Raw genomic sequence first — 20,594 nt, 5'->3', positions numbered from 1 at the left:
GCTAGATTTGCGTCTAATGTTTCGTACCGGTATAAGTGTATTTGGTATAAGTGTGGGAAAACGGTATTAGGTAATATATGGCATACTCTCGATCTACTGTGTAGGATAAGCTACACTTTATTCATCCTTGGAAGCCATGACATCAATGAAAATATGGAAAATAAACATGAGGGAGACAATCTCAAAGAAGAACCAGGATGAAGGAATGCACGACCCTGTCAGGAGCCATGGTGAGTTCCTGTCGCGACTACATTCAGATTTAAACATTATTTAATTATTTAATTAATTATTAAGAAAATCTCTGACAGGTATATTTGCATGATTTTTACTTTTTAAATTTTGCGTTACGCACAAATAGCATCGTAGCGTGTGAACTAGCGTGAATATTATAATAACTAAACAGTTTTTGCAAGTGGTGTTTCCATGTAAATGACTTGGTTAAGGCCACAGTAAAACATTTAACGGTGGTTTCAAAGAACTGAATGTGAAAAGCGACTGCACCTGCTCCACAGCTGTCCGTGTCCTCAATCCATCCCCTGTCCCCGTCATATCCCCACACTCACACACACACACACACACACACACACACACACACACACACAGACAACCCATTTCCAAACACAAGCCCATGTACATGCACACGAACACACACACACACACACACACACACACACACACAGAAACACACACACACACACACACACACGCACAACTAAACACACACACGCACGCACAACCAAACACACATACACACACACACACACACACACACACATGTTCAACAGGAGCCCTCTGGGTAGTAAATCAGCTAGCCGCTTGGTGGAGTAGGCTTCCCTGCCTCAGTGTGTGCAGGGTGAGGCGTGACTCAGCCCAGGGTCCCCCCCACCCACCCGGGGCCGGACTCAGATCATGTTTCAAGCCATTAGCATCCAAGCTCAGCCTGCGGAGGAAGGATGAGGAGTGATGGGTTAGGAGGGAGGGAGGGGGGCCGGTTGGGGGGTTGAGGGGATAGGGGGCAGGAAGGAGAGGGGCCATCCATCACTCCATGGCGCCTCCGTACTCTCACTCTCTCCCTCCTCCATCCCTATCCCTCCTCCCTCCCTATCCCTCCCTCCATCCCTCCTCCCTTCTCACTTCCCTCCTGCCTCAGTCCTCCTTCCTCCGTACCGAGAGTGAGATGGAGGTGGAAGCCTGGCCACGCCCCAGCAGAGAGACACGCCGAGAGAGAGGGAGAGAAATGGAGAGAAAGATGAGAGTGGGAGAAAGAGAGGGGAGAGACAGAGAGGGAGACACAGAGAGGGTTGAGAGGAAGATGATTGAATGACAGATAGACAGAGAGCAAGTGCTGGAGAGAGAGTGATAGAGAGACGAGGTAATGTGACAGAGGGAGAGATTAAAAGACAGAGAATGGGAGTGAGAGGGCGGGTGAGAAAGTGATGGAGAGACAGAACGAGAGGTGCAATAGAGAGAGAAAGGGAGAGAGAGAGGGTTTCTCCAGCGGATATTAAACAATTAAAACCCTTGTGACAGCTTCATCTTGTCAAGCGGGAAGGGGTGTAGGCAGGGGGGAGAAAAAATACTAAAAATAACAAGAGAAGAAAACACAAGAAGGGAAGTGGGGTGGGGGTGACACTGCAGAGCCTGTGAAGGGATGGGAATTCACAGTCAGACATAATGGGATAAAACAAGCACCTCTAGGAACATATTAACACACAGCCGAAGGGATCTAACTGAAGGAGTGAAGGAGATTTGAGAGAGAGAGGGAGGGAGAGGGAGATGGAGAAGAGAGAGAGAGAGAAATAAAAATAAAAAATAGGTCTACTCAGCACATGATGCTTTTCCAAATGACTACTGATGCGACTGCGTTGCTGAGGGTGCGGCACACAGAGAGATCCATGGTTAAAGGAACAGCAGGGCCCACTGAGGCAAGGGAACCCCGCCCCCCCCTGCCCCAAACCTGCTCTTGTAATTAAGAACGCTTGTTCCTTTAGACACTGTGACAATTTCACGTTGTAAATTGTCGTATTTTAAACATTGCAAACATTCTAATAATTAGCCAAGTAAATATGTAGAAGGGATTTGCAGCGACAGGTTGTTAGTGATCTGTGGGCGGCTCCGGCCCACACGCGGGGCCAGTGTAAACACGTGACGAGTGAAACCCAAAGCGTTTACCTACTCCAAGAGCCTCTCTCTCAAAGGCAAACACCATTAAGTACATAAATGAATACATTACATTTTGCTGTAAAAACACCAATGAATACATGCATCAATCATACTGTTAAAAAAATGTTTGGAGCCCTTGACTATAATGTGTGATACGTTTTCAGTCCACTGGTAAATCCAACTAGATTCATTTTCTCAATGACCTAGAAAATTCCACAGCAGGATGAGCGACCAACCGGAAAAAGATTACATCACATTAAACCTCCATTTTTAGATAATCTTATCTAACGGCGTACATTCAAAAAAAATGTACACAGAGAAAAACCTCAAATAGCTCCTAATAAACTCTTTGGGAAGACTCCTTAATCCTATGCTAGCAGCTTAAAGCTTCTTCAAGCTGTTTGAATGCAGTAGATGCTTGGAAGCTGCAGCTTCCATTAGTTCCATGCGTCTCATAGCAGCTGGATCTGTATATTAAAACCTAAAATTAAAAATTACCCATCCCTGCTGCCAAACCACAAGACTCTCCTTCATACGTCCTGGTGGTTTTAATATGCATTAAGGGCTGTACAGTGTCACCATTTCGCTCACATATGCCGGTGAAATTAGGAGCAAATGTTTTCATTCAATTTTTATTTTTGAATTCAAATGAAATAGAAATGAAATTAAATGAAATGAAATAGTTCACTATTGCAGAATGCACTATAGGTTTGTTGACTGACCAAAAAGATAACCGCCAATAACACACGTCAAACATTCCAGAATAAGTCGGGAGGTTTAGTTCAGAAATCCGATTCGCCCCATTTGTTGCATTTGCGACTGAAAAGGGTTGCAAAAGAATCAGGGATCAGAATAATACAGAGTTATGCTTTGTGTTTGTTGACATCTATTGTTACTGTATCGCTGAAATTGTTACGGCGGCAGCTAAATATTACTGTTATTATTTTTAAAAGTGAAATAAACTCTTCTTAATCCCTCTATTTTGACTCCCAGACAATTTTTTTTAGTTGTGAACCTACTTTTGTGGACCAAAGCGAGGAGCACAGTGCTCGCACGGAAGAAAGTCAGCATAAAACCCTGAATTATATTTCAAGAGTAAATCTTTTGGTATATTTTCTGTGTTTCCCGGTTCTTTCCTTTCTCTTTCTCAGTTTTTCTTTTCTTTTTAGTTTACTCTTCCTGCAATGAGACACCGATCTGGTAAATAACACTCATGGAATGAGGCAAGACTGCATAGTACGTTGCTGCCAATTAAGGAGGCAAAGCATCCAAGGCTTCCTGTAGAGATCACAGATAAATGTGATCCGTCTCGGTGAAGGCCCATCCACATGGCCACCAATCTGTTCAGTGTGGACCTAAACACTGCAGAGAATGGAAAGCCTCGAGCAAATATTTGGTTGTTGATGGAATTGGACTTGGACATGCAAATCACGCGTGCATAAGCACAGATCACATGCATGGAATCACGCAGACAAACAAATAAAAACACACACTCACACACAAACAAACACACTCACACACAAACACACACATCGGTTTCTAGATTTCCAAGATAACATTTGCTCATGCAGACCAAACCCTGTTCACACACAAAACAGACATACAAACAAAGCAACCCAATCAAGAATCCAAATCTCAGGGACCTAGCCCACGAGAGCCATGATATATGCAAACTTGTAAATCTGCGTAAATAAACGTAAAAAACTTTATTATTTATTCTTACTTTATTACTTATTTATTATTTATTTTAGTTGTACTGACAATTGAGGCTCGCCGTGAGGTATGGCTCACTCTAGATTCTGATACAGAGGAGCAATATCCAGCCCCGACTGATCTGAGCTAGCGTGCCAAAACCAAATACCAACCATCAACACACCTGTGGCCTACAATCCCCAGAAAGATTCTATAGAGTGAGATAACTACAGCTAGGGTGACATTGGAGAGGCAACTACAGCTAGGGTGTGTAGCATGGGAGGGGGGAGCTACAGCTAGGGTAGGTAGCGTGGGAGGGGGAGCTACAGCTAGGGTGACATTGGAGAGGCAGCTACAGCTAGGGTAGGTAGCGTGGGAGGGGGGAGCTACAGCTAGGGTAGGTAGCGTGGGAGGGGGGAGCTACAGCTAGGGTAGGTAGCGTGGGAGGGGGAGCTACAGCTAGGGTAGGTAGCATGGGAGGGGGGAGCTACAGCTAGGGTAGGTAGAGTGGGAGGGGCAGCTACAGCTAGGGTAGGTAGCGTGGGAGGGGGAGCTACAGCTAGGGTAGGTAGCGTGGGAGGGGGTGCTACAGCTAGGGTAGGTAGCGTGGGAGGGGGTGCTAAATCTAGGGTCTCATGGGAGGAAGCGAGGCCTTTCTATAAAGGTTAATGTGTGTTTGAATCTCTGTGGCTTGAGGGGTATCTTGCTCTGTAACGATGGGGAGGGGAGCGAGAGAGGTTTCCGGAAGCAAGATGACACTTGCCCTTGTTACTAATTGGAGGAAAAACAGGGAGGGAGGGAAGGAGGGAGGAATGTGCAAAGAAGTAAAGAAGGGCTATAATGCTAAATAGTACAGTGACATAACATAGTCACGTGACGCTCTGTGTGTAGATTCATTGGGCGGAACATGCATCAATGAGATCCTTCCACTATAGAGACGCTGTAGATGGGCGTCGCCTTAGAATTGAACGATGCATTCAAACAAATAGTCACCGCTCACCAAAACACAAGAGAAACAAACATAAGATGACATAACATCAACATCTGGTTGAGCGGAAGAGTGTTGGAGACATTAAAGGCTCCTGAAATGTATGTGACGGTCTGAATTTGAAAGAAGAGTAAGTATCCCGGCAATTATGAAACTAACGCTATACTTTATTCATTAGGCTGAGTAGATGCGGCATCATCTCTACCCCGGTGCAGGGCTACCCACCGTGGCGCGGTGAATACGAGCACTAACTACTTAAATTGGTGTTTGAATGGGCTCTGATGCGGAGTGCTCTTTCTGCAAACATGAGTCACAGCGTGTGTAGTCTGCTGTGCTGCCGGTGCTACGTAATGCAATGCATGATGTCCAGAGTGTGCAGAAGTGATGCTACACAACGAGTGCATGGTATCTTACAGGCTCAAGGATGCTTGTGTTATCGGTTTAGACCGGGGGTTATCTCTGGCACAGAACAAGAGGAGCACCATGTCCAATACGACTGGCCTGTCCAAGGACGTCAGGCCAGACATGTACAAAGTAGGCCTTGGAAATATTCAGTGTTATCATTTATCGACTTTCTAAAGACATCCACTCATGGTGATCCCCTGTTTTATAGTCTGAATTGATTACGATGATAGGATGAACATATGGGATATAATATTTGGTCACTTAAAGTGACCAAAATATGAGGTTTGATTTGTCCGAGAGAAAGGAAAAGTACTTGGAGTCCGGAACTTTACCTTAAATCCCACAGGAGTGTAATGTAATGACCCTCAATAAGACTTTTACGATGGTATTTTGCATCCACATCATGATATTTATCGATATTGTGTAAAATTCCTTAAGACCACCAGAATAATAAAACTTTCCAAATCACCCAGCCCAAATACAAAAAGGGTTCTGGAGATATTAAAATGGTGGATTAATCAGATAATGTGTGTGCTTTTGAAATCAGGATGGAAACGTAGGCCTATAGGCAGAAAAGCCCTGATTTGATTTGAGGACAGGGTGGCAGATGTTGCGCTTGACATGGAGGGCAGGAGAGTGAGGAGAGTTTGAGCGGCCAGAGGCTGCGTCACCAAAGTGTGAGGTCCGGATGAGAGAAGGAGGACTTCTGGAGGGGTTCTGTTAGAACAAATGAATGGTGCCAGAGAAATAATGAGAGAGAAATGCCAGGGAAGGAAAGAAAAAAACCAAAAATATATAGATGGAGGAGGGAGAGAGTGAGAAAGTGAGAGAAACAGAGAGAGAGAGAGAGATACAGAGACAGAGAAGGAGAGAGACGGGTCAGCAGTAAAGTCCAAATCACATTAATCCTATTGAAATATAGACTCAGTGGATGTTAATGGCCGCGAGGTATAATGTGACTTCCCTGTTGGAGGAAACAATGGGTTCAATTGAAGAACTAGATCAAACCTGACCATTGTTTCTTGTCCACAGGAAGCGTTTATCTAAATGACGACTTTTGTCAAATTTTGGGGGGAAATTGACTTTTTGCTATGTGGTATGATTCGGATTGGCAAACTAAAATGAACATGATCCCGCACTTACACAGTTATACACACACACACACACACACACACACACACACACACACACACACACACACACACATCAGGGAAACAAATTATACACATATCCCAGAAAGAAAAAGAGTTAGAGAGAGACCGGAAATAGAGAGAGAGAGAGAAATAGAGAGAGAGAGAGAGAGAGAGAGAGAGAGAGAGAGAGAGAGAGAGAGAGAGAGAAGAACAAGGGAGAACGAGGGAGAGATAACAAAACAGTAAATAAAGCCCTTGTGTCAAACCTCTATTGATATATTCTCTGGAAAATTGTCACAGTATTTATGTAACGGGTGCATATATAATCACAGACTATAGAATTGACATTATTCACAGATATGAACCAACTGCCACACTTGTTCATCTTTGGCGGGTCTATTGAAAGAACACAGAGTCGCTTTCATTCCTCTCCTTAAGCTGCAGACACTAGCATGAGCATATAGGGTAGCATGTACCATGGGGAAGTACAAAGTGTAATATGTATTATTTAAAATGTGCTGTCAATGTTGTATTCAAAAGCCTGTGTGTTTTTGATGTCTTGCCTCTAATGGATAATGGTTAATGTATGATATATAGACAAGCGTCAATGCATATTATGCGTGTACAGTGGATGCAGTGTGCCCCTCCAGTATAGAGTATATATCGCCTATATCTGTATATCGCCTAAATGACAGCCATGTACGATTCATGGTTCATCTGTCTCGCTCAGTTAAACTCAGATCTGGCCGAGAGAGAGAGAGAGTGAGGGAGCGAGAGCGAGAGAGAGATGATATCTCCTATTATAAGATATAGAATAGGAGAACTAAACGAAATAGAAGGCTCAATTGTTGGCCAAATGCATTTTGTAATATCAAATGTATTGATCTTGATCATCAAAATGATACAGCAATCATGCACTTCATTCTCAGCGGTCTGATGTCAGTGCTCAGAGCTCTGCACACTGAGATGTGAAATGTCGGTTTGTTGACATAAAAAGTCCAATGCTTTGGTATTATTTACGAATCGTTTATGGGATATATATATATATGTGGTGTCACACAGCATAGTCATTTAAATAAAAGTAATCATCCCCATCAACCTGAAATATAAATCAGTCAATCACAATCCTTTTGTCCCTCTTCATATTACAGCTTGAACCATTTTTGATAGTTCATACTGTTTAGAATGTATAATAATAAGATAGATGTAACATACATTGAAGCAAGTATAAACTGTTCTCAAATGGAGTAGATCTCATTTATATTCAAGCTAAAACAAATTCATCAGTGTTGTCATACTGGCCACTATCTTTCAATCAGTCCGAGAACATTGTGACATGATCTAAATGATGTACGTGTGAAATTGTAATTAAGTATTGCTCTAGCATAGTAAAAGATACCTTAAACTATCTTCAGTCCAGCTCAACAGTGCCTATGCTAGGTCACACCTCCAGCCACCATGGCTGTGGTTTGACCGGTGGCTAAGGCTAATCACAGTCTGATCCTATTGGAGCGTAGCACTCAGCACATGTTGCTCATTAGTGAAATAGAGAGGCCGACTCCGATGTTCTCCATGTTGTCTCCCGTGACCGCTCCTGTCTGTCCATCTCAGATTATGTTCTCAGGCTTCACAGCCACAGCCACTCTCTAAGCCTGCGTGTGTGTGTGTGTCTACATTTATGTGCCTGCAGAGAGAAATCATTGAATATGTGCGATAGGGTGATTTGTATGGTGAGAATTCATGGGTGAGAGAGAGAGAGAGAGAGAGAGAGAGAGAGAGAGAGAGAGAGAGAGAGAGAGAGAGAATCACTCAAGGTTGACAGGTGGTGGGTAGTGTTGACAGCCCTTAGAGCTGATGTGTTCATCTAAAGCACCCATATCTGACCGTTGCAACACTGCTTTACAGTCCGTGTGTGTGTGTGTGTGTGTGTGTGTGTGTGTGTGTGTGTGTGTGTGTTTGTGTGCATGCACAAATGTGACTACGGGGTGATATATGTTTCAGAATCATGTTCGATTGTCTCCATGCACCACTATGCGCACACACACACACACACACACACACACACAAACAAAGATTGAAGTCGGCTGATTTGATGACATACGGCTTGTGTTATACAATGTAAAAAAAGCAAAACACGGCTAACATCCATATCAGGTACACGTTTATGTCCACGATTTCATTTCCTACGAGTTGTTGCCCAAATCATTATATTAAACTGTGCTAATAAAGAACCACAAGGCACGTTATTTGACAAATTTATTACTGTATCATTTAAATTCAGATCGACTATAGATTGACAAATTGTCAACTGTCAACTGCATCAAGCTGCACCCGAAATGAAAAACACTATCAAAATATAAACCCACCTGTGCAGGTATAGCCATGGAGTAGGACGATCGCTGCTGAACAAAACTGATTGTGTTTGACTTGCAACCTTGCTGACACATAGCTGACGATGTTAACCCCCCTCCTCTTCTCTCTTTTCCTCTGTCATTTCAACAAAAAGGGCATCACACGCACGCCATCCATCACTCGCTACTAAATCAGCCCCCGCTTGCTGCAATGTAAATGTAAATGAACTGAGAGGCTCGGAGGCTCGGAGGATGGAGGAAGGCGGCAAGGCGGCAAGGCGGTAAGGCAGCAAGGGGCTCATCGCTGATAGATGGATGGGAAGCCCCCCCCCCCCCCCACTTCTTCTCTTCCCCCAGACTCTAAGCCTCTTCTTTTTAATCCAATTCACTTCCTGCTTCCTCCTGGCACTTCTTCCACATTCTTCCGTATTGTATTCTAATCTGATGGCTTTTCTCAGCATTTCCTTTTCTATCCCCGCTTTTCCCACTCTGCCCTGTGATCGTTCCCTAGGTATGGACAGAAGACAGCAATGTGGATGGTATATGATAAAATATCATACTGCGATTATTGAAATTAAATAACAACATAACAATGGCTCTGAATACAACGAGAAAGGGAGAGAGCTGGAGCGAGAGAGAGAGAGAGAGACACACAGAGACCGAGACAACTTACAATTACAGTAAGACATAGCAAACACATCTTTCGATTGTTCATGTGATGACAATGTATTTAAATGAATGGCATTCTCGCTAGTTTTGATATCAGTTGATATCAGATGTCAGATGATTTTTGACACGTTTGCATTGCATCTTAAATATCCTTTTGTTTTAAATAGCAACAAGTCAATGACAGCCCTGAGGGCACAGAGGACCACGGGGTCATCTCAGTGGAGACAATGCAGTGACACAGTACAGAAATAAAAAGGCTCTCTGACAATCCTGGAAAATTATAAACCTTCCTTTAGCTTTTGCATAACAAACCATTCTATCTCTCGGCTATCTTTTGTGACTTTGATTGATGAATGGGCATTCATATTGCAATTTGATTTCTTGTGCATTCTTTTTTTTCCTTGCACTCTCCTCATTAGTCAGTCTCCTCCAGCCTTCTCCGGTCACACTCCGCCTATCACACTTCCTCCCAGTGTGGTCGCTAGGGACACACAGGAAGTGGGAGGGGCAGGGGGTCAGACACCTGCCCCTGCTAGAAATCTCTTGTTCCCGAGCCGTCTGTCTGTCGCTCTCTCGCTCTCACTCCCTCTTTCACTGTCTCTTTGCATTACACACACAAACATTGCATTGAAACTCGCAGTCGCAGATAGAACTAGAGAGATCGAGATAGAGAGATGGAGAGAGACAAAGATTTTATGAGACATCTGCCAGAATGATAAGTCCTGAGAGACATAGGGGGAGAAAGAGAGCGAAAGAGACTGAAAGAGAGACACCAAACGAGAGTAAGAAGGGAGAGCGAGTTAGAGAGAGAGAAACAGATTTTAAAAAGCAGGACAGATATAAGAACAATATATAGAATATAGAACAATGAGAAGAATGTGAATGACAAATTCATATTCACATAAAGTGCCACAAAACATATTTTTATTATGTTCAGATGTACCATTTAATTGTACAATCTGCTAACAGTTGCTATTACTACTGCATAATAGGGTTTCTTTTTTTGCTTTTCAGTCTATATCCCTCCCTGTGCTGGTGAAGACATGATCACAATGACCTTCAAAACAAGAATAGGACACAGCAGAACAATGTTAACATGTGGTCTAAGTGACTCTTATCTATATCAGTATCCCTTCTTCCCTCACCTAATCATTCAAGCTCATATGCATGTTTACTCCCGATCGTGCAAAAAAAAATGCCAAAACTAAAATATCCTCAAGAAATACAAAAGACGAAAATAAAACACATTCCATATTCCACACCTCAAAACCAGGTCGAGTTTGTCTGTTTGTCTGTAGTTTTTCCACTCACCAGGCACCCCAGACAGAGCTCTTACATAAACGGAAGCATCCATGCTAGTCTTTTGTCAGGTAACTAGCCGACTGTCTCCTCTGCCATTCTGTGTTTGCCGCCTTCTCCCCCCACCCCTCTCCGATTCCTCCCCACACACAGCTTGTGCTGTATTATATATTTATTCTTCCATCTTTTGGGGTTTCTTTACTGTCGGCTCCAAGGCCTCCAACAGCTATGCCAGCCCCTCACTGCCTCCCATAGATGGAGAGAGAGAGAGAGAGAGAGAGAGAGAGAAAGAGAGAGAGAGACTGGCAGTAGCACTGATCTTTGAAGCTAAAAATAGCACCAGGCTGCAAGAATGCGGCGAGCGCTAGAATAATCAGAATTCACAAATGGCCACGCGCACATGCATGTGCAGGCTCACGGGAGCTACCCTGCTAAACTGCTGAGTTGCTTAAGAACGGGACACAATCGCACCGTGGATCAATAAATCATGCAGGGGGAGGGCTGTATGGGATGGAACGATTGGAGGTAGAGGTCCGAGAGGTTTTGTGGGGAGGTGCACACATGCAAGATAAAGGTCTGTGCACGGCCACCTCGCACACAAACACACACACACTTCTACACACGTAAATGAGGTTATCACAGTATCCGCACCTAACTGTCTGGGAGGATCTTTCGCATCTCAAAATTAATGTCTAAATTAATGGCGGGGGAAATGAGTGCATTAGATTGACCGGTAGATGTCAATAACTGTGGCTGCTACTGCGCTTTCAGCCCCAGCCACGCAAGGATTTACAACCGCCAAACATGACCTTGTTGAAGTCTTATCAATGGATTGGAACAATCACAATGTGCTGAGGCTACATTCAAACATGGTCAAACATAGCTTCAACCACTGCTGTGGCTATGTTGAGTGTCAAAGGGAAAGGTATTCTCTATTAGGCTACGGAGCTATATTTTAGCTCTGTCCCTATACAGCTATGACAGAGTATAAAGTCATACATGGAATAAGGCACAATGCTTACAGTTAGTATTAGATGATGTATCTATATATGTCCCTATTTCATTGTTTTACTCTTTCTAGTTTTCGAGGTACCGATTTTGTACGATCATTTTGTGGTACGACAGTGACCACTTAGAATCGATGTGTTTTTTCTTACTCGAAAAAAAGGCGTCTCACACAGCACAATTCTGGTGTGACCTTTGCCTTCCATCATCTGTTTAAACAAACCAGGGAAGATCGAAATACATTGGATGTAAACAAAAACAACACGTGAATGAGTAATGTCACGAATGCTTTAACGAATGACAGGATTGTGTCTAATGAAACAGTGCTGTTCTTTTTGATGCAAAACTTTACATGCATTGTATTCATATGTTTTCCCCCTCAACTGGTATCCATTCTGGTTTAAAAGGTATTAAGTAGAAAGTAAAATTTAATCAGAAGGAATATATATAATATATAATATAAATCAACTGACCTTGAGAGGATTTGAGATGGGGAGGGGGGGGCAAGGACAAGATAAATGGAGAGAGGAGGGGGGAGTGGACTGAGAAAAGGACCAGAAGAAAGAGGTTGATTCATAGAGCCTTGTCATTGTAATATATTACATTCTCCACAGAATTGTCCCTGATCTGAAATGCAGGACTTGATAGTTTTCACTGGAGCCCAAGGTTAAATAATCACTGTCTGAGTACCACTATATCCTTACCAATAGCATTGTCTACAGCATTGTAACACACACACGCAGGCAAAAACCAGACACACAATATCTGTGGAGATGAGGATAATATTTCCTAAGAAAATAATGTATGTCGCTATTTGTCACTATCAATGTTTAACAATCTCAGTATTTCATAAAAAGAGGGAAAATGGTGTCAGTTGCCTTGCTTGTCCAAAATAAGATGGCTAAATAATCGCTTTCTTTTATCAGTTTCTTTGTGTATATCGTATTGCATCTTCTTTGCATGAGGTCTTAAATACACACAGCACTGGAATCAATGAGATTCACCATTGGATTTAGCTTGAGAGACATTCAGGTCATGCCATGATGTCAGTAGGTCACCTTGACATACCTTAGCCCTACATTGTGTCTCTTGTGTCTGGACCCTCTACGTTGAAGCGGATGCACCGTCTAACACATATTCCACATTAACTTGATCATGTGTGTGATAGTTTTTCCCTGTACTTTGTTGTCCATTACCCCAGGCAAACGGAAGAGCACTATCTGTTCCAAGGATTGTGTTCCCCTATAGGTTGTCTTCTCAGATGCTAGTTAATACTCTTGGCACTTCGCCCTGCTACCACAAAGGATGAAGGGACGGCCCTGATGTTCCAGTATTGGTATTGGTAGGGTGGAAAGTGTGGGGGACAAAAACAAATAATGTGTTATTCATTTAATGCAAATGTAAACATTCTGCAGCACGGACGACCATTCTATCTGACTAAATATCTTGTGCATTCTGGCGGGCCGCTGTTGCCGCATGTATTCCCTTGTTGATATCTGGCCATGATATATGGAGAGAATGGATACCTTTGCTCAGGTTCTTGAGTTGACCAGACGGCCGGAGATTACTGCACCCGTTTGTCAGGCAGCGCAAAACGCCAACACCCTAACTGGGAAGTAGTGGAAGAGTAATAAGCTGCTATGGACCAGCTAGGGCCTGGTGGTGGGGAGAGAAGCAAGCTGACATTTGGTGCTTACTGGTGTTAAAGGGGGTTGGGGCTGGTGTTCAATGAGGATTACCACCTCTCTGCTGACCTCACTCTCCCTTGATGACGGAGACTGAGATGTGAATTTCCTTGCATGATCTCTAATGCATGATTAGAGTGAGTGGTTTGGCCTCTGGGTTTCCCCTGATGTTACTAAACTTCCCGTGAAATATCTTTCCAATAATCTCCAGAATGAATTAGCTGTTGGATGGTCATTCAAAGGCACCCTCATGGAGGGAAAGGAAAGTAATTTGGTGGAGAGATATTTCTCATCTGACATAAGAGAAATTATATCAGTTGGCCTTTCTAAATGATGGTGAAAGAAATGCCAGAGAAAAGGTCATAGAAAAGAGAAAATAAATAACAGAGGATAAATCCTCCACTGACACCTTTCAAACAAGTTAGCCTGTGGTTGATGTGTAAACGGGTGGCCTTTTGTTGCCTACCTGCATCCATAGGTCCATGGTGTACCTGCGGGACTGGAGATAAACACACCAATAGCTACCTAGTATTAGACCTTTCACCCTTAATTACCCTCCCTGCTGCTGGCTTGGCTAAAGCTGCAGCTAATGTATCTAATCAAGTCTTTGCCAAAGACAACGCCATTAATAACAGACACTCCTTGGCAAGAGGCAAGGTGTACCTTCTTTGTACTTCATCATCATTTGGATTAAAGTAATATAAGTGAGATAGAGAGCAAGAGGACTAAAGGGGAAAAATGTATGGGAGAAAGGTAGAGGCTTACATCCATTGTAGATATGAACTGCTGCACCTTGGAATTAAATCCCTGAAATAATGTTGGAATCCTATTCTAAAGAAAAAGTAAGGTTGCCCGGCTTAGAGATCGACTTGTCTGGTCTTTAACCCCTTCTTTGAGAAAGATAGTATACTCTGAAACCCCATTTGAGAAAAATACATTAGCTCAAGTTTTGAGGGGTGATGTGGAAGGGATAGGCTAATTCGAAGGTGGCTTAAATTATTTATATGTTCTTTTGCATATTAAATCATGTTTCTATTTCTCACCATAAATATTTAAAGACAGCTTCCCTCTGTTTCATCCGATTGAATCAAAGTGACACACAAAGCTTTATTCTGATGGTATACTTTCCCCTCTGATGGTCTGTCTTATTTGATGCTTCCCATGCTCTCAGCCTTATCCGTTCCATCCGTTCTACAGTTCCTTTCATTCCAACACTTCAAGCAATACAGCCAAGCCAACTATGTGACATGTGCAATATTGTGTCCACAGTACGGTGTTCACAGCACAGCACAATACAGTCGATGGGCCGAACCGCATTCAGATCCCCCACCCAGCTAGCATTAAGGCCCAAGACGGCCACTCTGGGAATGAGGAACTTTGAGGAATAAAATGTCCTGCTTGCTGAGAGCTTGGAGTACATATTTTGTCATTCAAATCCAATTCATGTGAATAGCAAGCGCAATTATTTTTACATGTTCAAATAAAGTCATTAAGGACCGTAATGTACCAATCAAATTGTTCTGGGAAATTGTAGTGTTGTCAGGTAAAACAAAGAATCAAACAGGAATCATATTAGATGAAATGCTTGGTAAAAAAAAATCCTCTTACAGTACAAGATGTTCCCAGCTGCTGTGACGGCATACCAATAGATCAAAATATTGAAAAGAGAGGCTCTTTGCTTCGAGACACAGGTATTTGATGGCCTGATGTACGAGCAACTACCTAAAAATACTATATATATATATATATATATATATATATATATAAATATAAATATTTAGATATAGATGCTTTTCAGCAATGAATCTTGTTTTTAAGGGCTGGACTAAATGTTCAACCATGGTTTGCTTCATGAATTAAACAAGTGTGTTTTAATTACAATCATAACAGTTGCTCACTCTGTAGGCCTATGAGTCAACCATGAAGCCCACATGTGTGGAACACAAACGAGAACTCACAGAGATGCGAGATCTTACACCCGTGGCCACAGGCAGTAATCCCACAACCTACGTCAGAAGATTTTCACCTCCACTCCTACATAATGCCACAGCTGTTTCACTCCCGTTTACCTGCTTAGGCTATATAGTTTACGTCAGCGAAGGCAGAGGCAGAGAGAGTATTATGCAGGCCAGTGTAGGCCCGGCCCACACTCTCTGACAGGCCCACGCCACACAGGATGTAGGGGCCCCAAGGGCAGACACCTGTCAGGGACAGACCCAAGTGTCCCCGCTGCCTCCGCATCTCCCCCTCTCTCTCCATCTCCCCATCCCCCTCTCCCTCTCCCCCCTTACCCTCTCTCTCTCCAACTAATCTCTCCAATTAATTCCTGTTTAGTAAGACATCATTGGAAAAATTAAACAGCCATACGGATTTCTACTACAATCCTATTCATGTCTGTCATATGTTATATGTAAGATATACTATTAGCTATACAGTACTTACAAACAATACAAGTGTTACAATATTATTGTTTGAATGTAGATTTCAACAGACCTAACGTAAATGAGACGTAACATATTCCTTTCCTATTGCCTTTAAATATATTAAAACCTTGAGAAACATTAAAACTAGGAGCAAATATGTGTTAAATAAGGGAATTGGGCTGGGGGGAGCTGTTTCAGTCCTCAGTGATGAGAATAATCATTATAAGCAACCATTAGGTGTGTAATTATTTGTCGTTTCATGTGACTTTACTTTTACTAGACTAACGCCAGAACAAAGCAATCGGTCACATTCCATCACTCAGGCATCACACACAATAACAGCACAATCACACACTGCTCATCGATTTCTGATGCATCACTGCTAAACCAGTGTGCAGACTTAACATGCAGAACCTTTTCCTACTGAAAAGATCACTGATATGCTGCATGCTAGTCCACTGGCTTGCATAAATGGCCCATCGCTAAATCTCTACTCTGAGCCAGGACCAAAAAAATGCCAATCCTAATACCTTTTAATCATGATAGGGCTATGCTTTTTGGATAATTGTCTGCAAAAAAAAATGCATGCGCATATTCCCTGACACTTAACATATTACCAATGTCCTTCTCAATGATTTTAAACTGCTGCTCTGGTTGCCTTTAAAGCCCTCTTCCCCTCTATCGACGCACAAATCAAGCATTTAGGATTGCAACGTTGCACAATTGAAAAGCAATAGGGCTAAACTAGTGCAGGGGACAGATGCTAAGCTTTTAGTTTTCACTGTTTAACTTCCGCTATTGAGGTTTAAAAAAAAACATTGACTTTATTCTCTCACCATAGTGAAATGGGTTCAATCTAAGATAATGTTTTAAGAACTAATACAACAATAGCGATCATAACATGATCTTGATGACTGGAATCTCCTATATCAAAGATATATATATTTAGTCCTTAGTTTGTAGCTGGTTTATATTTAAGTACCTGCTGCAGAAGTACCTGGGTTTCAGGCAATGCAAGCATCACTGTATGAATCTAATCTAGATGCTTTTCATTTGGCAATTTCGGATTCACAACTAGATACTTGCCTTGGTGCAAGAGAACATGCACATATAGTGTCCCTTCAGCGTTGTATGTTAAAACACACTGTGCACTATGCCAGTCCGTGCATGGCGTGTCAATGACAGCCAGACTAATATAATTCATTGGCTTTCAAAGTGGTGTTGATGGGGCACTGATCCGGATTTACACTAGCTTCCATGGCACCTGCCTTAACTAGAGACTAATCCAGTGGCTCAGCATAAAGACAAGGAACAGGCTCATGCCATTCCAGCAGAGATGGAGCTTGCTACAGAACCAAGGCTAGTGTACACAGACACCACTATTTGTGAATAAAAGCATCACCTGACACACTCAACTCTGCCAGGTTTCGTGATTGTGCAAGGGGAACCTACCATTAGAGGTGGTTGCCATGAAGGTGATGTTTCTGAGGCTTTTATTGTGAATGTGTCAATATTAACCAAACTGAACCTTTTCGACCGTAGGATCAATATCAATTATGACGGTCAGTGCTACAGGCCTAAGATAACAGTTCACACAAAAACCTTGTTTATTCAATACCCTACATTGACATAAAACAATAATAATTCTGTAGCCCCCCCCCCTGTAAGTAGCAAGATTCCTTTCATACGAGCGGCACTGCCTGTTCAGTAATACAGCAGAACGCATACACATGTAATGGGTTGCTAATGGGAAAATTATGGCTTTTTCAATTCAAACAAGCATCTTGGAAGAAGAACGAGGCGTGGAAATGCGCTGGCGTTGGGAGAGATGAAGGGTGTTTAAAATTATCGAGCACGTCGTCTTTTCTCTGAGGTAGGACTTTTCCCCGGTTGTGCCAAAAGGACTGACATTTTCGCAGGGATATCCATCACAGAGACTTAATGGTTTTTCTTGAGTACAAGCTGGCTTGAGCAATGGGCCGCTTTTTAAATGGTTAATTAATAAATGAACGGATGATGGTGATAAATGTCTTTAATTTTTTCTCCCTGGTAATGAAACTACACACCATTTTCCGAAACCAGTATCTAATTATCAAAGGGCATATTCCCGGGGCCTCTGATGTAATCCGGGAGCGTTCCTATTAAGTGAGACCCACTACCTGTGCACTGCCAACAGAGGGAGAAGGACCACTAGAGACAAATCTGACATTGTTTATTGATCATTTAATGTATGGTTTATTTCCTGTAAATCTCCAATCCTATAAAAATCCTATAAAAATATAACCACGGTTAGTGACTACGGCACTAGCATAAGCCTAATGGCCCTAAAGGGTCCATTTAAATGAATGTCAGTAGCCTAAACCTGGAAGGAAAACAATTGATTATAGTGCAACGCTCATCAGTAAATGTACCAATGTTCCTCCGATTACTGTATTAAATATAGTAATGTCTACCATATTACATTACCATGATAAGAAGAATTGCTCCATGACTCCTGTACCCTGCTTTTATGACGGCCTTCAAACGCATTGCCTAGACAACAATGTCACAGTACTCTATAGAAGTGGTACGGCTTTGATTGTCCTCATGTGTTTTGTGTGTGTGCAAAGCGGTATGTAACTATGGTTATCATTTCAAAGTCAGCCGAAACCAATGACACAGCTACACTGACAGGAAGTGTGATCATTGCAGGTAAAGCCTACATCCATCACCAAATTAAGTCAATCAACTAAGCTCAGAAACTACAAACACTTCAGGGAGAGAATAGGTGTGGGGTGTGTGGGGGGAGGGGGAAATAAAATTGTCCAGTCTTAACGGAAAGGCTCACAGGCATAAGCACAGATCTGATTGATTACTGGAAGAAAATCCCCCTTAGCGCTAATCGATAGCATGTGGTGATGCCACGAGGGAAGTCAAGGACGGACGATATGAGCAAGAAGAGAGAGAGAGAGAGAGAGATGGTAAACAGAGATTCTTGTGTTTTCCAATGCAATCACCTCTTGGCTAGTGACTATAGCTAATTCATTTTATATAAGATATTGGGCTAATTGTCCAACAAAAATATACTTTGAGAGAAAGAAGCCTTTGAGGTCAATTGGATTTTCAGCAGTGGAGTAGGGCCATGAAGAAGTGTGCGGTACATAAGGTCTGCCATTTTCAAAAGTGTATCGTGATAAGTTGGCTGGATCAGGTCGACACAAGGAGGAGATGGAGATGAACCATCTGTGTTCAGAGGAAGATGATTAATTTCACTTATAGCACATATGCAGCAGCCTTGCCAAGCCAATCAATTATGTTGAGCACCTATTTGATCATGTTTACCTCTATTCTTCAGGCCTAATATTTGTTAGGCCAGTGGATTGTTTCGACAAAACAAACACACGAATACACCAACGAGCATACAATAAGTTCATCAAAATTGCCAATTTAAAAAAAAAAGAGGTATCTTCGCTCCCTATTTGTTCTTCTTGCTAAACTGTCTGAGCAAATGAACCGCAAGTCTTACCAAAACACCAGGGCTTCTTTTGAGACTCATTGGTCACCAATGTTACAACCACGTTGATCCCACTCATCCTCATTCCATCATCATTTCCATTTCCATAGCACAAACAACAGTGAGCACCGGAAACCTCCCAGCATCACACGCAGCGCACCTACATGACATGCGTCTCCACGAGGAGGTCCAGAACGCCCTGTGGACGGCGGCATTATCGATGGACTCACGTGTTTTGCGATGGCCGTGCACTCGTCCCGCAGGCGTGGTGGAGACCCTCTGGGTGGTGGTCTTCTCCTGCGTCCACATCTGGGTGGAGTCGTTGAGCACGGTGGGGTTGGACGGGGAGGGACTGGCCGTGGTTTCCCCCACGGTGGTCGCGGCTTTGGCGGTGGCGGGGCCCGCGCCCATGACGGGAGGCCCGCGCTCGTTGCGGCTGCCCGGGATCCGGGGGGTTACCTGACTACCTGAAGCTCCGCCTCCCCGCGGGTTCATGGTGGTGGTGGGGGGGAAGCGAGTCCGGCCTTTTGCCACCGTGACAGTCCTAGACTCAGGGTTCCCTCCGCCCACTGCGGCGGCGGCGGCGGTGGTGGTGGTGGTGGCGGTGGTCTCGGGGATTTTGGGAATCCCGCTAGGCTTGGAGAGGAAAATGGGATCCTGGCCTATTCTGTTAGCATCCACCAGGTCTGTCGGCACGTAATCCCGCACGGTTCCCACCACGATCCACTTCAGCAGCATCAGGCTCAATCCCAGGCCGATGAATCCGATGAGCAGGGGGACCACGCAGAGCCACGTCTGCTGGCGGGGCCAAAGGGTGCACCCGCCACAGCGTAGGGGCCCCTGGTCCTGGCCCTGGCCCTCCCCATGGCCCGAGGCCCCCGCGGGGCCCTCAGGCTCCTCCAGGATCACCGCCCCGGACACGGCAGCACCCGAACACTCGCTCATCCTCCCTGGTCGTTCTTTGCGGCTCATTCACGGCTGGCCCTGTGATGGGCGTGCATGGCGTGCGGTGGGAAGGAGAATAGGGGGCCCCCCTGAGATGGGTGCAATGAAGAAAGGGGGTAGGGGTTGGAGATGAGGGGGGGGGGGGGACACAGAAAAAGCTCTAGTTCAAGGACAGATTGAGGTAGGGAGGGAAGGGGGCAAACGCGACAGACGTGCATTCACAGACACTCACGCGATCACACACACACACACACACACACACGCAAGCACACACGCACACACGTGCAGTCAGTGACACACAGTGGGCGATGGAAAAGCTGCCGATGAATAGATGGATAGAACC

At 43.7% G+C, this 20,594-nt stretch overlaps 1 protein-coding gene across 1 annotated transcript in view; it reads right to left on the bottom strand.

Moving 5' to 3' along the window:
• nrg3a (neuregulin 3a) overlaps positions 1 to 20,278 on the bottom strand; it is a gene marked incomplete at both ends in the record, with an annotated part of 227,672 nt that extends 207,394 nt beyond the window's left edge. The window contains one exon of the mRNA XM_084470218.1: positions 19,537 to 20,278. Coding sequence (XP_084326344.1) covers positions 19,537 to 20,278 — 742 coding nt within the window. The remainder of the gene's footprint in view (positions 1 to 19,536) is intronic.
• Between the last annotated feature and the right edge of the window lie 316 nt (positions 20,279 to 20,594).

This window comes from Micromesistius poutassou (genome assembly GCF_964030765.1).
Source record: "Micromesistius poutassou genome assembly, chromosome: 7".
NCBI classification, from domain to species: Eukaryota; Metazoa; Chordata; class Actinopteri; order Gadiformes; family Gadidae; genus Micromesistius; species Micromesistius poutassou.
The sequence above is the reverse complement of the archived record's forward strand: the minus strand, read 5'-3'. Positions and strand labels throughout refer to the sequence as shown.